An 18,212-nucleotide genomic window follows, 5' to 3' on the forward strand; every position below is an offset into this window, starting at 1 on the left:
TCTACTCAGACTTTTCCAGTGTTAAGATGACATTTTGAAAATAACTTGCACACTAATTTGATTTGGGACTGATTTTAAATGTTCTGCCCTTTGGTGCTTTTGAATAAATTGTTATATTTACCTTTATACATGCATAGTTTTATTTCATAAAATCAAGGCTTTAGTTGGATACTTGTAATCATCTTTAAATGAGAATGCTTTTAAAATCATGAGGTATCCAAGTGGCATTATATCCCAAAAGCAAGTTTGGAGCTTTTTAAATGATAAGTAGTTTCACCGAGCATATAGAGAAGAGTATTGTATGTATATGTTACTAATTGAAAATGGAAGCATTTGGCATACATGGACATTTCTACAACATTGTCTTGAAGTATTCATATGTGATGAAAATATGAGGCAAAATTCATATACAGGTAGCCAAACCTTTTGTTATCTTATGTCACCAACAGTAATTTTTTTATGCTTCTACACACAATCAGGTACAGTTCTAAATACATCTTTGCTTTGAATCTTAGTTCTATTCGGCTGGTAGTATGAGTGCATGTGTGTGTTTTCTCCTGTGCCATGTTGGTGAATAAAATGCAAGCTGCGCAAAACACAGGTGACTTCTTTACAATTTTTTTAACAGAGCAACTAACCAACTATCTAATACAATTAAAATGAGCCCTAGAATACAAAAGAATGCATAGATTTTCAAAAAGGATAACAGGCATGTTGAGAATTATTCTGAGATCTAATAGGAATTTATGATATTTTTATTTTCCTTTTTCTGCCCAGCCTCCCCTCTGTGTGGAACTATTTCTTTTGTGATGGCGTTTCAGTGCTTTTGCCACAAAGGGGCTAGGACTTAAGATGAAGGGAAAAAACTAAAACTTAAGTAGAATGCTCTCACACCTTATTCCCTTTCTCTTAGCCTATATAGAAAGCTGCTGATTACATTTTCATATTCCAGTCAAAAGGATAGAATGTAAAATCAAGTAAACAGAGAAGTGCATAGCCATTTTGAAATTGTTAAGACAAACGAACCTTGATTAAAATGGGTGGAATGCTCTTCTTAGCCAATTAGCTCTACCATTTGTTCTAAATAGGCATGTATGGAAAGGAGAGTATGAGAAAAATATGCTATCTAATCTCGAAGGTCAATTAACTTTTGCCGGTAACTAATGAATTTTCATATTAAATTAGTAGCATAGATATTTACAAGGCTAAGATACTAATAGTCATAACTAATACTTCTTGATATGTTTCTGGCACTCGTTCGGAGTGTTTTAGAAGTATCAATGTATATAATAATTCACATCAGTCCTACGAGGTTGGGTATTTTTATTACTCCCCATTTTACAGATGAAGAAGTTGAGGCATGGAAAGGTGAGGTAACTTCCTCCTGTGACTCACCCTAGAATCGTCCTAGAGAGTGATTCCAGAACTCGACCTTAATTCTTCATTTGCCAGTTTTCATTTATCCTTTATTAGGGCATTTGAGACCTGTAGATTTGTGATTTCAAAGCATTAGTCCTCTCAAATCTGCTCAGTGGAAGTTGCTGGCAATCTGGAAGCTGCTTTATCCATTCTGTCATAAAACAAATAAATCTTGTCATTTAGTGCATTGGCACCATAGTGTATAAGATCCCACCCATCTGACTAATAGAACTACCACTGCCCTAAGAGACCTATCTCCCTGATTACATCAAAGCAAGTCGGAATGAGACCTCAATTTGCCACAAACTCTTAGACATTTTCATTTTACCATTTGCCACCTTAAACAGAAATGGTTAGATTGATTCCTTTAGTCATGATTCCATCTGAATTTGAGGGTTGTTGTTTTTTTTCTTTTTAAAACTAGTGTACCACTGAGATACTCTGTGAATTATTCCTTCTTGAGAGAAAAAAAGAAATTGACAAAAGCAAAATTAAAATCCATCTATATTTGCATAAACTCAATATTTATCTTTGATTGAATAACTCCAATCCTAATCACTGAATAACATCAATCATGTCCATGTTTGTTTTATTATCCTCATTTAAAATTAGTTGCTAAATCGGTAAGCCTCTGTACAATGAATGCACTAACTAATCTTTTGATGGCACAAGAATTAAGTGCAACTCCTGCAAGTTTCTGACTTGCTTAGGCAATGGTGGAACATTACAGCAACAGTTGAGAGTAGAGAACTATTTATTTATATTCTAAACAAATGTGCACTCCTCTGGGCTCTAACCCATGTAGTGCATGATGTCACACTTTGGGCATCCACTGCACTGTTTTCCACAAAGATCCCTCTTGAGGGACTGTTGGTCAGCAATGTGCATTCTAACCGTGCAGCCATTTTATTGCTCAGGAGTTTCTTTATGCCATCCTAGGTTCCCTCTCATCATTTACTGACTTACATTTGAAATGGCTAAATTAAGCAGAATGAAAAAATCTCATGAGTTAAACGAATATGACTAAAGAAGAAATGAAAGAGTTGGTGCAAACTAACGAAACAAATGTTCTTTGAGACTTAGTTAAATGAACATTTGTATCATGCAAACCATCAGTAAATGGAACCTCACCTCCCTCTGTCTTGGTTGAGTAGAATACCGTAAAAATGATATGTCAAATAAACCTTGCATTATCTACAAGAAAAATAGATAAACACAATGTCCTCTCTCATTCTGAGTTTATTTGCTCATGGGTGAGCAAATGAACTAGGACAAAATTTTAAAGTTGGGATAAATATTCTATCAATCTGATCTAAATTAGGGTTTTTTCTCTAAGCGATTTAAGCAGACTATTTAAGTGACTTCTAAAAATCTAACTTGTAGGAGTGCCTCAGTCAGTTATGTGCCTTTGGCTCAGGTCATGATCTTAGGGTCCTGGGACTCAGCCCTGAATTGGGCTCCCTGATCAAGCAGAAAGTCTGCTTCTCCCCCTGCTTGTGCTCTTGTGCTCTCTCTCAGATAAATAAATAAATAAATGAATGAATGAATAAATAAATAAATAAATAAATAACAAAATCTTTTTAAAAAATCTAAATTGTAAATTAAAAAAAAAAATTACATCTGGAATACATCCTACATGTTGTCCATTAGAGGTAGGTAGAGGTCTTGCTTTTAAGAGTGGATTAAATGATTAGCACACCAATGACCTGCATTGAAAGATGGCCTAACATACCCTGTTGCCCTGTTGTTGGTTTACAGTTAATTTGGTTTTGATTTGTATTTCCCTGATAGCAAGTGATGCGGAGCATTTTCTCATGTGCTTGTTGGCCATGTCTACGTCTTCCTTTGTGAGATTTCTGTTCATGTCTTTTGCCCATTTCATGATCGGATTGTTTGTTTCTTTGCTGTTGAGTTTCATAAGTTCTTTATAGATCTTGGACACTAGCCCTTTATCTGATAGGTCATTTGCAAATATCTTCTCCCATTCTGTAGGTTGTCTTGTAGTTTTGTTGACTGTTTCTTTTGCTGTGCAGAAGCTTCTTATCTTGATGAAGTCCCAATAATTCATTTTTGCTTTTGTTTCTTTTGCCTTTATGGATGTATCTTGCAAGAAGTTGCTGTGGCCAAGTTCAAAAAGGGTGTTGCCTGTGTTCTCCTCTAGGATTTTGATGGAATCTTGTCTCACATTGAGATCTTTCATCCATTTTGAGTTTATCTTTGTGTGTGGTGCAAGAGAGTGGTCTAGTTTCATTCTTCTGCATGTGGCTGTCCAATTTTCCCAGCACCATTTATTGAAGAAACTGTCTTTTTTCTAGTGGATCGTCCTTCCTGCTTTGTCAAATATTCGTTGACCATAAAGTTGAGGGTCCACTTCTGGGTTCTCTATTCTGTTCCATTGATCTATGTGTCTGTTTTTGTGCCAGTACCACACTGTCTTGATGACCACAGCTTTGTAGTACAAACTGAAATCTGGCATTGTGATGCCCCCAGCTATGGTTTTCTTTTTTAATATTCCCTTGGCTATTCAGGGTCTTTTCTGATTGCAATGTTGGTGGGAATGTGAACTGGTGCAGCCACTCTGGAAAACTGTATGGAGGTTCCTCAAAGAGTTAAAAATAGACCTGCCCTACGACCCAGCAATTGCACTGCTGGGGATTTACCCCAAAGATACAGATGCAGTGAAACACCAAGACACCTGCACCCCGATGTTTATAGCAGCAATGTCCACAATAGCCAAACTGTGGAAGGAGCCTTGGTGTCCATTGAAAGATGAATGGATAAAGAAGATGTGGTCTATGTATACAATGGAATATTACTCAGCCATTAGAAACGACAAATACCCACTATTTGTCTCGAAGTGGAGGCTCCTGGAGGGTATTATGCTGAGTGAAATAAGTCAATCGGAAAAGGGCAAACATTATATGGTCTCATTCTTTTGGGGAATATAAAAAATAGTGAAAGGGAATAAAGGGGAAAGGAAAAATGAGTGGGAAATATCAGAAAGAGAGACAGAACATGAGAGACTTCTAACTCTGGGAAATGAACAAGGGGTAGTGGAAGGGGAAGTGGGCGAGGGTTGGTGTGACTGGGTGATGGGCACTGAGGGGGCCACTTGATGGGATGAGCACTGGGTGTTATGCTATATGTTGGCAAATTGAACTCCAATAAAAACATTTTTTAAAAAATGTAAAAAATAAAAAAAAATAATTGGATAACTTAACATCTTTCTGTAGGTAAAGGGAAGCTGCTACCTGAATGACTACAAATAGAGTTAATGGGGTGTAAAAGGAGGACTTTTTCTGGACCAGTTGGATTTCTGACCCCAGCTTAGTTTCCAGGACATCACAGAAAGAATAAAAAATATTACTTAGATTAATAAACTGTATTCGAGAATAAAATATGTGGAAAATAAGGCTCAGAAGTAGTTCAGACATAACAGATTATTTGCATAGACTGATTTGTAGGGATATTTTACATGTTTATTTCCACCTTATTAGGTTTCTATTTTCTTCCTTTTCCTAGCTTGCAATAATACTTGCAATAATACACACATAACACTATAAAATGGATTTCTTTTTTATAAAATGGATTTTTGACAAAGGAGTTAAAACATTATTTTTAAGATCTATCCTGCTTAAGAAAGGGGAAAAAAATCACTTAAGTTGGTGTTTTCCTTAAGAAAGAGCTTAGTGTTTATGACCTACTCTCAGAGCCTGAGAACAGAGCGCTTTTGATATTCACATGCAGATCTCCAGAGAAAGGAAAAGAAGCCTTGGAGCTGAGATTCAGAAAATTCTGTCTGTCTGTTGGAAACTAAGAAAAAAAAGATAGAGGGCTCTCTAATCATTTCAGGAAGTATAAAACACAGACTCTGAGGTTAATTGTAGCCCTAGAAATAAAAAGATGGTCCAGTCATTAGGTTGAGGTTCTAGATCAGTGCTAAATTTTTTTTGTTTTGTTTTGTTTTTTAAAGAGGGTAACCATGACTCCCATGCAAATATAAGTAAACATGTATCAATTTTTTCATGTATCAAAATTTTTATTTAACTCAGGAATTAACATACACCACAGACCTCCAAAACACAGGTGACCCAGAAGGGTATGCTAAAAAACATTTCACTTACCAAAAAACAACATTCAGTTATCTTTTGATCCATCTTAAAGTTTTTCGCAATTTTTTCCTACAATAGGCTCAAGCATGCAAAGGTTGCAGTTGGCCATTCAGAACATTTTAGAAGCAGAAGACCTACTACTGTGTGCATAAGAAAACTAAATAAAGCCATTTATGGACAGCATGGAGAAGCAAATACAAGGTTTACCATTGAATTCTTGAGATTTCTGGCTGAGAAAGATTTGGTTCGGGCTTGTAACATAATTTAGTGAGGCAATACTTCACCGTGGTAATGTGTAGGAAATCAGATCATGATGCAAGTGTTCTTGATGTTTCATAATACAAAAAACGTATTCAAAATGTATTTAAAAATTTTATTTTTCATAAAATGGTTTAGCATACTCTCAGAATAACTTTTTTTTTTTTTAGTAATAGAAGGTTTTTTAAATTTAAGATTTCCATTGGCTATGTTAATACAAAGTTAAAAAGTAGTAGCTTACTAGTAGTTAATAGGTGTTAATGAGGCTAGATTGAACACTACATCCCCTCCCCTCTACCCTTCTCTGTTCTCTCCACTGTCACCGCAGAATTAGCACAACAAATTGCAGGCACAAGTTACCAAAACCCCTCCAAGGACACATTCTACAGTTTTCATTACTTAACGTGATGCAAATACTCAGTGTTAATGGCTATGTTGTTAGAAGTTATGCTTTCAACATATCCAGTTCACAAGTGACACCAAGTTCTGGTCTACCTGTAGAGAAATAAGAATTGTAAACAAGAGGCTTAAAAACAAGGGAAAAATTGTTTTTCCTTTTTCCTTAGAAAAAGCTCTTGGAAAAAATTTAAAAAAAGAAAAAAGAAAAGAAAAAGCTCTTGGATGATTGCTTTTGGTCTCTTGAGTTTTTTTGTGGGGAGGGTTGTTTTGTGTTGTTTTGTTTTTTTAGATATTGTTTATAATGTGGTAGTTTGCTTGGGAATTGGGCTTGTTTCTAATGATATGTGAAATATTTTGGCAGAAACAGTTAAAGGATATTGAGTTTTAGTGTTGTTGGTTTTTTTCTAATGTGTTCCCAAAAAGGATAGAGAAAGAATACTTTATCTACCAAGAGACTGATTGTTCAGTGTTTTTAGCAAAGTGCTTATGATTAGGCTAACATGACTTTGGGGTGGGGGGTAAGGGGACCCTTGGAAAGGCAGTGGTAACATCTGCATTGTATTAGAAACTTTTAAAGACACAGTTGGAAACAGATCAAATGCCAATCTAAACAAATGCAAAAAAGAAAACAAAAACTTCTTAATATTTTTTAGAATATTTTTGAGATGGTTTGGGATTTGGTGGACCAATATATGGATCTTTTAAAAGGATCTGGACTGAAATTTCATATGGCTTGTAAATGATAGACTACATGTATCTGATTCGATAGAAACATAAATTTGTTTTCATGACTTTTAAGAAATGTTTTTGGGAGGATTATTTATGAAATATAGCACATCAATGTTCAGGAATTGTTCAAAGCAACAACTCTGTATCTGTATTCATTTTCCTTTACTTCACAAAGAACTGGACTGAGATCACCAGCTTATTTTAGCAAGCAAAAAAATGTATATCTGTCTATCTATCTATATATATATATACACATTTATACATATATATGTATATATATATATTTGCTTATAGTATTATGTGTGTGTGTTCATATGCAAAACTCAGCATGTTTCATATGAATTAATCTGTCTTCAAAGGATCACCAAAGGATGACCATAAACTTGATTTAAGTGTGAATGATGATGAACTTTTAATATATATATATATTCATGCAATGTATAGTTTAATTACAGTAATGTGATTTTGAGTTTATAAAAGTTACCTTGTTTTTACATTATTAAAATTTAAAAAATCACCTTTTAAACCCCATAATTTTTCTATTCAATAAAATGTTTTAAGGATAATTCTTATTACATATTTCCTTTTTTAAAAAACACAAAGTATTAGCTTATCTCTGCTTTGGATTAGGTTCTTTCTTTTAAGTTATATTTTCTATCATTTCTACACATGTGAAGTTCACATATAATTGAAGGAAAAGCACAAAAAGAAGAAACATAAGTATCTATTGATATGTACTCCAGATCTGTACTTACTATGAGAAACCAACCATTTTGTAAAATTTTACATCTCCATTGCTGAGGAATTATGTATAATATTTATTTTGGCAGAACGTTTACAATGTTTAGGAATCATTTTTAAGTTACAATGTGAACTAAACACTATACCTAAAAAGTATCCTGCTGATACTTTTCCAGTGAAACTATTACTCATAATGGAACAGGATTTTAAAGGCAATCTAAAAAAGAAAAAAAAAATCCCCCTAAATTGAAACATTGTCTATCTCATGGAAAAGAGGAGAAAAAAATTAGAAAAAGAGAAGAGAGTCACAAAGTGAAAAGAATCAAACTACCAATGGAAAATCAGTTATTCTAATGTATTAATCACCAACCTTATGATGACTTCTTATCTAAAAATAAATGTTATACTCATTTATTTTTTAAAAAATAGTATTTTAAAAATTTTATTGCTTTTAGGCTATGGTCATTACCTTTATGACCTGAAATATATGTGTTAGGCATACCAACCAATTGGCACCTACCCTCTTTTAAAGGTAGAAAAAAGATGAGTATTATATTGTAATACTTTGTTCTCTCTCTCCTCCTCTTTCTATTTTTTTTTTTTTATTTTTTGTTTTCGTTTTTGGATGGTTGGTGATTTGTTTGCTTCTCCTGGTTCCTGTTGATCAGTGGTGTTTGGCCAGTTTGTATTTTTCCAGACATCACTCCACGATGTTGTTGAGGTGTATGATGGGCCAACTCAGCAATCTTCTCTGTTATCTTCCCTCTCAGGATCCCATTCAGGTATCCTTTACTAGAACTGCCATGCATCAGTTATTGATTAAAGACTGACTTTGATTGGTATTATAGTGAAAGTTGAGATTTATGTCTTCCATATAAGAAACTGAAAATAGAATCACTCTTTATTGAAAACAAAATAGAAACACGATAGTAACTCAAATGCTTGAGAAAAATATTACCAACTATTTTTGGGGATTGTAATCAAGTAAATATAATATTTAGACAGTCTGTGGTATTTAATGTAACATAAAATATTTAAGGATTATTTTTTAAATGAGACAATATGTATCAAACTGTAATTAAAGCCTTCTGGTAAAAAGGTTGAGATTGAAGCTGAACCCAAAGAAAATATATTGTCAGAGGTAGGATATATTAAAGTACTTTGATAGAACATAGATTAACATTTTCAAATAACAGTGTAAATTAATATAATTTGTTAGGTTTACTGAATGAAATTATTTATGATATCTTAGTGTTTGTTTTGTTGAGTAGGAGAATCACTTCCACTGAGTTCAGGTAATCAGATCACAATTCGATTTACTTCAGTTGGACCAATAACAGCTAAGGGATTTCACTTTGTTTATCAAGGTAAGTGACCCTGTAGCCTAGAAACACACTAAGGAATGATGTCAGTTTCTTCATGCATTGTTCAGAATTATTAATGATGAGATCCTCATAACCATATAGGAGAGAACAAGGTTGATTTTTTTTTTTTAAGTTTTGCCCTGTTCCCTCCCCTATCACTAGAGCACTGTTACTTTGACCAAAGTCATAAGTGACCTATGCTTCCATCATCATTCTCAAGTTTGATTTTCCTTCTTTCCAACATATTGTTCTGAAACATTATTTTTTTTCTGACAACTCTTCACTCTTTACATGTTCTATTTTCCCCATAGTCTAGCATTCTAAATTAAAAATGTGTAAAATTTTGTGCTGATGTATTTAGACATGCAGGGAAATCATTATTCCATTCTAAAATTTTAGTTTCTTATTCTCTCAGGAGATTTCAAACTTTCTTCATGGCTATTAGATTTTGTGCACAATTGAAAGTTTGTTTACACAGATTCTTCTCACCTTTTATAGACAAGCTTCCACATTATCATTAAAATATTAAGGGCTATAATTTGAAACATTTTGTTTTAATTGTGTATGATCATGTGGTAGTTATTCTCAAATGTATCTGGAACTTTGTTCTTAAGACATTTATAAACATATGTGATTTGATACTTTTGTTAACTCGTTTTATCCCATTTATAATGTTGGCTATAATATTTTACTATTTCATTTTTAATAGTATTCCTTCATTAATCAGTATATGATATTATGAATTTAAAAAGGCACTATTACAAGTCACATAAGAGGAATGAATCTATTTGGAATTCATCACGTCATTTTTTGGGCTGTTGTCAAACTCTTTAATTCCATCTGTATGTGTTTTAAAAAGAAAAAACATCCTGTTATCATTCTATTTTACTAAACAAACAAAAAAAAGTCACAATCAAATGACATACCTATAAAGTCTAAAAACAATTTCAAATTTGATATTATGATTATTAAAAACTTCTATTGTTGTTAATCTGTCTGACTTCTATTCTACTTAGTCTTGAACATTGCCTTCATCAATAACAAACATATTTTGAACAACTAAGTTTGTGAACATGCTGTGAAATTAGTAAAGTGTTTTTTTTTTAAATCTATGAAACTACTGAAAAATAAAATGTGACATAACCTTATGTAACCTGACACATGTTTGAACTTGGTATCCCAGTTTAAAAAGAAAAAAATATATCTTTCAATTATCATCCTATAAATTGAAATACCTAATTCAAACTACTTTGTTATAAGTTTGGTAAAACAAAAAATAAGGAAAAAAAACTTATGATGATGTTAATGTTTAAAGGATCAAAAGTAAAGTCTTTTTTTAATAAGAAATCTTGATGACAATAGCAGTATTCATTTTAAATTGTTTTTAATTCTGAATAAATATAAACTTTTAGAAATTTATTCAAGATGTTAATTTGAGTGCAGATAAAAGAGAAGACTTCTTTGAAGTTTGCTTAAATAGTTACATTTTGAAATTTGTATTTCTCCACCAAATATGAAATTAAAATCAACAATTATTTGTATACAGCCGTTCCTAGAACAAGTTCCACACAATGCAGTTCTGTGCCTGAACCAAGATTTGGAAGAAGGATTGGCAATGAATTTGCGGTTGGTTCATTGGTTCTTTTTGAATGCAATCCAGGATATATCCTCCATGGATCCATAGCAATTAGGTGTGATACAGTGCCCAATTCTTTGGCCCAATGGAATGATTCCTTACCTACCTGTATTGGTGAGTATATAAATTTAAATGCTTTGTGATGGTGTATATTATATAAAAATTAGTTATCTTGCATTTATCAATAATTTTATTTTAAATCTAATAGTTACGCATTAATTTTTAAATATGTCATTAGTTAAGATGTACCTAAATTTGCAAGCAAATGTGGATATATGATGCAGCTCAGATGTAATGTGATCAATGAAAAATATTTTGTGTTGACTTAGCTGGATAGTTTCTTCATTTATTGATTTAGATGCATTAAGGTATAGGTACATGTTGACAATAAAACAAAAATTGAATGCTATTAGTATGGGATTATTGATATAAATATCTCTACAGTTTTATGCAGAGATTCTTATGCCAATATGTAAAGAGTTTATGTATTGTTTAAAGATCTCAGAAGGGATTTTTTTGAACATATTCTACTTTGGCATCAAAAGAATTACAAAATATGCATTAGAAAATAAATCTGTTTTTTTTTCTTTTTTCTATTAGTTATAGATAGGTGTAAAAAATACAAAATAAGGGATTTTTTCAGTCTCTCACACGTCTAAGTGGTAACACTTTGAATGAGTAGAGTATAAAGGGTTAGCCAGAAATCTAATTGTTTAAAAATTTATTTTTTTCAAGACTGTATCCAATTTAAAGTGGTAAATAGAATATACACTTTCTAAAGTTATGGGCTCTTAACCCTGGTAAATTATATGAAACAGATTAAAACATTTACTAAGCCATAAAAAATTGAATTTTATATATTTCAGGATCATTACAATGACTTTGTTTCTTGTAGAATTCCATAGATTTGGAAAAGGTAGATTAGGAAGTTTATCTCTTCTCTATCCCAAGGGCATACCTGGAAATTATTTTCTTTGATTACATGGTATTATATTATTTTAAAAAAGATTTATGTATTTATTTGAGAGAGAGTGTGTGTGGGGTGGGTGGGTGAAAGGCAGAGGGAGATGGAGGGAATCTCAAGCAGACTTCCACTGAGCAGGGAGCCTAAGGCAGAGTTCCATCTCAGGATACCGAGATTATGACTGGAGCCAAAATTAAGGGTCTGATGCTTAACCAACTGAGCCACCCAGATGCCCCTGATTATATAGTATTATATTAAAAGAAGAATGCTAAAACTTAATCTCAGGATAAGAAATAGCTCTTATGAGTTGAATTCATTAAAATTTTTTAGTAGGTGATTTAGAAAATAAGAATTTTTTAGAAAAGAGATAAGCAAATTTTGTTTTTAATAATCTTAATTCCAATTTTTCATAAAATGGGACATGATTGTGTATATGCATACATGCAATATATACACTTATAAATATATAAAATGTATTTTATTTTTTAAAATGTATTTTAAAGAACACATCTTGTCATATCTGAAAAGAAATTATGTGTATGTTTTATTTTTAACTTTTAAAAACATATTTTACCATATTTTAACACAGATTTAACATACTGTTAGTTCATAGTTCATTAAAATAGTATTTTAAAATTGTGAATCATTATATTAATTACTACTGAGTAAGGAGTAAAGATAAAGTCTGTTTAATATGCACTTATAGAGCATGTAATTTATATAGGTTATATCTGCTCTAAGTTTAATACATTTTACCACCCAAAAAAGGACATTATTGATAATTTTGCTGGGAAGATGGTATAAACTAAGTCTATTATAAACATAAAGAGAGGATGGATGGTCATTTGGTCCTTTTAGGAACTTGATATCACCAGCCCCAAAACAGATATACCCTATTGAAATACATTTTTGACAGTTAAAAAGTATAGGAAAACAAATCATTTGGAGTTAATGTTCCTTGTATTTTTTTTACCTAGCATAGAACTAGGGTTAATGGAACTAACAGATATTCCCCTTTCTGTGCTTTCATACTCTCATAAAGACAAAGCAGATAATGTTTCTTCTTTTGAGCACAATATATGTTGACTTCATACTCTTATAAAACAATAATAAATAAATTATCCTAAGCTAAAGGATCATGAGCTGAGAGAAATGTTCTTATATGTCTATGCCAAAATTAGTCATGCAATATGCATAAATTAGAAATTACATTGCTTTAAATCAGCTTAATAATTGAAGACAGACACGTGATAATAAATCTCTTCAGCCTCACAATGGATTTTTTTAATATTTCTCTAAATATCAGGAATCAGTCGTTATTTCTGTCTCACTTTTCCTGGTAATTATTTACATAATTTATGTCACTTTTAGTTTATATATGTAGATATTGAGAGAAAATATCAATACCATATGATAGAAGGTAACTAGGTAAGTAAATATCTTAATTTAGTTTCATATACATGATGAAAATTCCTTGAAGATAATAATTTATTATAAAAATAGAATATAGTGACATCTGAAAGCTCATAAACTAGCTCATTAATCTTTAAATATCATTGAAAAAATTCATTTATTGCTCTAGTGTGCATGCTAAGAGAACCTATATATGCAAAGAAATTTAGTATAAATCTATAAATTACCCCTTAAAGGTTCTATTTGTATATTTATCATGTTAATATACTAAATAAAGGAGGAAAGTTGTAAGGAATCATATAAAACTGAGTAAAATCCCCATAGCTGGGAATCGTAGGTTCTCAGCGTAAAGGTTGTCTTGGGCAATAGTCTTGTACTTTGACCTTATACTGGGATGTAGTGAGTTACTACATGATCCTGGAAAATTTACACAATTGCTGATTCTTAATTGCCATATTGTTAAAGCAGGAAAATAAAAGAATTTCCCCCATTGGTTTATTGTGACTATTACATTATTTGGCATAGTTCTTGGAGCCCTGTAGGTAGTCAATAATTAAATTGTTTTTGTTGTTGCCAAATCTTCCATCAAAGAATCAGGAGAGGAGACTTTAATTCTAAAAGTATTAGATCTAGAATGTAGAATTATTCAGTGCCGACAGAAAGCTTGATATTACTGATTCTCAGTTGTTGATATGTTGTTTTAGTAATACTTTAAAGTTAATAAACGTGAAAAGTATCTTCAACAGAAGATTTTTTGCATTTTAAAAAGGCTAAAAATATGGACTCCTATCATGTTTTCCAATTCTAATAATTTAGAATTATTATAATGTATGGCCCTTTGAATATAATACTTTTTTGCACTTAAAACTTTTAAGAAAGACAGTGGAAGAAATATAATGATTTCTTGAGAATCATTTTCTTGAGAATAAGAGTAATTATTTATTAAAATATGCTATTTTGGAGGACTGAAATTCCTTTTCATTAGTTGATAAACGTAAGGACAAAAAGTTGAAAGGAGCTGTCTTAAAACAATAAGCATATGTTCATGATTTGGTTTGTTCTCATTGTTTGCAAAAGTATAAAATAATACAGTTAAAATTTAAACAGCGATGGGGCACCTGGGTGGCTCAGTTGGTTAAGCATCTGATTTGGTTTTTGGCTCAGGTCGTGAGATCCAACGTCGGGTTCCATGCTGGCTCTGCAGCCTGCTTAAGATTTCCTCTCTCCTCTGTTGTGTGCTCTCTCTCTCTCAAAAAAATACAATAAATAAATTAAAAAAAACAGTAATTATAACAGCTGCAATTGGCTTTTTTTTTTTTTTTTAATTTATTTATGATAGTCACAGAGAGAGAGAGAGAGGCAGAGACACAGGCAGAGGGAGAAGCAGGCCCCATGCACCGGGAGCCCGACGTGGGACTCGAACCTGGGTCTCCAGGTTCGCGCCCTGGGCCAAAGGCAGGCGCCAAACTGCTGTGCCACCCAGGGATCCCTGCAATTGGCTTTGAGAGCATATATATTTAACAAAGATTTGCATTAAGACTTTTTTTCTTCTCTTGAAACTTTAAAAAACTTCATTATCCAAAGATATTAATTTTGTCCATGAAAGTATGAAAATGAGATAGGGTTAGAACAAAGAGATAAAAAGACATTAAAAAAGGACTAAAACAAGAAAAATTAAAGAACATTTTAGGAATAAGAAAGGGAAATGAAAGAAGGAGAAGAGTATATTGTAGGATAGGAAGAATCCTAATTCCTAAACATAAATCATTTTTATTTAAAGCAGAAGAAAATCCCTACTCTCTATATTATTACAAAATTTTTTTTGTATCTTAATTAACGAAGTTGTTAGCTTATTTTTTGTTTTATTTTTTTTAATTTAAATTCCAGTTAGTTAACATATAGTATAATATTAGTTTCAGGAGTATTACAGAGCTTTTTCATATATGTCACATGTATCAATCACTTGGTTAAACCCAGTGTTTTTGCCATCAGAAATAAAAATCCATGTAAATAGAGGACAGTGATGCTATTCAACTATGGTCATTTCAGCAAGGACAAGAGTTCCTATGAGGCACTAAAGTCAATTCAAGCCTTTCAAATCAGACCCTAGTTCATGGCTGACATTCAACTTCAAGAATAAATGTTAGTGTACTCTCCTTAACTCAGCTGGATTCAGCCTCCTTTCTACTTTAAGGCAAAAGATGAAGGGGTCAGGAACCATTACAGTCTCTCTGTTACTGTATCTAGGTAAGTTGAACATAGAACAGACTATTGTCTGTTTTTGCACTGGTTTGAAAATGTATGCCTAGATATAGAAAATTGAATAAAACAACTTGTTTTCTCCCAAGTTCACATGAAATGGACATATTTCTTTTATACCATTTCAGAAATAATGTACACCCTGTAGAATAGGTGTTATCCAGAAAATTGAGTGTACTACAGAAGGACCTATAGTATCTATGTTATCTATGTGAGACCAAAAATAGAAAGGTGATGATTCTAAATGACACTCAGATGATGACTCAGTTTAGGTTCTACCGTTTGGTCCAACTGCTAATCTCTACATAAATAAAAATATATTTGTATTTCTATTGTTAAATATTTTTTTATTTCTATTATTAAATATTTCATAAAAATAATTGTGCCTTAAAGTATTTTATAAAATAATTGTGTCATAAAATATTCAAAAAAGTAAAAGGAAAAGGTTTGATATATATAGTTATCTTAATATCAAAGCATTATCTTTAATTTAATTTAATTTTTAAAAATATTATTTATTTATTTGAGAGATAGTGGGGTGTGGTGAGGATGAAGAAGGAGCAGTGGGAGAGGGACATGCAGACTCTGGCTGAGCACAGAGCTCCACACAGGACTTGATCTCAGGACCCTGAGATCATGACCTGAGCCAAAATGAAGAGTTAGACACTTAACATACTAAGCCTCCCGGGTGCCCCAAAGCATTATCTTTAATTTTTAGTTCATTTTCAACATTTGTTCATAGATAAAATATTAACTGCTTCAAGACCCTTGAACTTTCTATTTTTTCTGCTTGAAACAAACATTCCCAAAGATCTTTTAGGCTTACTATACCACTTTATTCAACCTGATAATAATATTCCTTGAACATCCTATGTAAAATAATTTTCTACCACCCATCCTCCATTTGTTTTATACTTTTATCCTGCTTTTATTTAATGACAACCAGCCACTATATTACATATAGTTTGGGGTTTTGTTTTGTTTTTAGTTTCTTAATCATCCTCATCCTCCTTTGCCAAGACACTATATTGTTTTTATATTCCACCAAAAGAGGACCTGGTGTATAATAGGTATTCAGTAAAGGTTTGCTCAATGAATGGATTTTAACAATTAGCTATGATTATTTCTTGAATTCTTGTAGAGGTCAAACAACTGGGCAATTTCCCAAATCCAGAGACCGTGCATTTTCAATCTCAGGCTTTCACTAGGTGGTGATGTTGTTGCTCACTTTGCTTGCTTAGACCCTTGAAAGCCAGAAGTTTGGAACTCTTCTGAGACTATTTCTGTAGGAAAGAGACATAGGTAAAGCACAGTTTACATATAATGTGGGTAGTTTTATTCTGAGAGAAAATAGATTCTCTATTTATACTTTACAGTTTAGATATAATCTTTGACAATCTATTTCCTGGATTTTATGATTGTATTTTCTCTACCTTTACTGCTTAGTAAATGCTCAATTAAAAGTTTAAGCCAAGTTATCATCATTTGAAACCAAAGAAGGCAGCTTTCCACATTCCTAATGATTTCCATATCCACTATATTATTTTAGTTTTATGGTTCTTCTACTGTTACCAACACTTCATTTTTTTGTGTTCTAGTAGTAAACAATAAAATGTTCTATAATTTTGCAAAACCTGACAGACTGAAAATAAACTGTTGGGTGGAAAACAGCCCCCTTTGTCATGATATGTGAGTTGTACGTATAGTTAAAATAGTTAAATACTAAGGTAGGGGATCCACAGGTTTAAATGACCAGTATGTAAATAATATTTAGTAATCTTGCACAAATCTGTTTTATCAAGCCATTCTTAGGTAAATTATAGTACAGTGATAGTTTGATAAGAGCATTGGGTTTGAAATAAATACAAAACTGAAAAATATGCTGAAGACTGAGTTTTTATCTTCCAAATTTGACCTTGTTACACTTCAGATTTCTTAAAATTTCCAGTCTTATAAAACTCCAACCTCTCCTCCCTCTGACTATGTGATTCAAATAACCCCCTGCAGCCACTAATAGCTCTGACAATATATGGCCTTAGGCATAAGTACTTTTGTTAGTGGGAGGTCTCTTTTGAAAAGCTCCTGAACCTGCCATTTACTGCCCTTAGGCAAAAAGTCTTTAATTAGCTGCTTATCCCATCACCTTTATCTGGTTCTCCCCCCTCCACCCAACAGGCAAGACCTTTAGAGACCCAGAAAGAACTACTTTTACTTGGATTAGCTCCATGGCAACCTGTTTATATCACTGTTTCTTAGAGCAGGAGAGAAATTGATGAAGAAATAAATACAGGAGCTGAAACCTCATTCATTGATTCATTTATTCATCCAACCATTCATCCATGAAGAGGTTATTCAAAATAATGATAAAGAGCAATTAACATTTTTAAGAACCAATATTAAGCATTTTCTTTTTTAATGTTGATACTAACACCAGGCTGTAAAACCTCTGTGGTTTAGAGATAAAAACAGAATTAGAATTTGAACCCAGGTTGTTTGTCTAAAGCCTGTTCTCTTAATCCATATGTTACATAGTGTAGTATTAATCAGTAGGGAAATAAATCTTTTAAAATAGGAAACAAATGTTAGATTAAGTAATAAACATGGGAATTGAAACTTTATAAAATATCATTTATATAGTAATGCATATCTGGGGATACTTTTAAAGTATACTATAATATGAAAATTTATATTGTTATATATGGCTTCTTTAGGAAAATACTAAGAGAAAAGAATAATGCAGGAATGATGAAGAGGGACTTGTAACCACAACATACCTGTATACCACAGATATACAAGCAGGCTATCAACAGTTTATTCAACATTTAGTGAGTGCTTACTAAGTGTCAGTCTCTATTCTAGCTTTGAATAAGAAGATAAGATCCCTGCCCTTATTGAGTTTACATACTCTATATGAGTAG

The 18,212-nt window shown here is 32.2% G+C and overlaps 1 protein-coding gene across 3 annotated transcripts in view; it reads left to right on the forward strand.

Moving 5' to 3' along the window:
* The window catches only part of CSMD3 (CUB and Sushi multiple domains 3), a 1,188,176-nt gene that overhangs the window by 1,006,167 nt on the left and 163,797 nt on the right, over positions 1-18,212 (forward strand). For 2 of the 3 annotated variants that reach the window (XM_041769740.1, XM_041769741.1), the window contains 3 exons: positions 8,327-8,440; positions 8,930-9,025; positions 10,569-10,772. In XM_041769740.1, the coding sequence (XP_041625674.1) occupies positions 8,327-8,440; positions 8,930-9,025; positions 10,569-10,772 (414 nt within the window). The remainder of the gene's footprint in view (positions 1-8,326; positions 8,441-8,929; positions 9,026-10,568; positions 10,773-18,212) is intronic. The other variant, XM_041769742.1, reaches the window with a different exon arrangement.

Source organism: Vulpes lagopus, chromosome 9 (assembly GCF_018345385.1).
Source record: "Vulpes lagopus strain Blue_001 chromosome 9, ASM1834538v1, whole genome shotgun sequence".
NCBI classification, from domain to species: Eukaryota; Metazoa; Chordata; class Mammalia; order Carnivora; family Canidae; genus Vulpes; species Vulpes lagopus.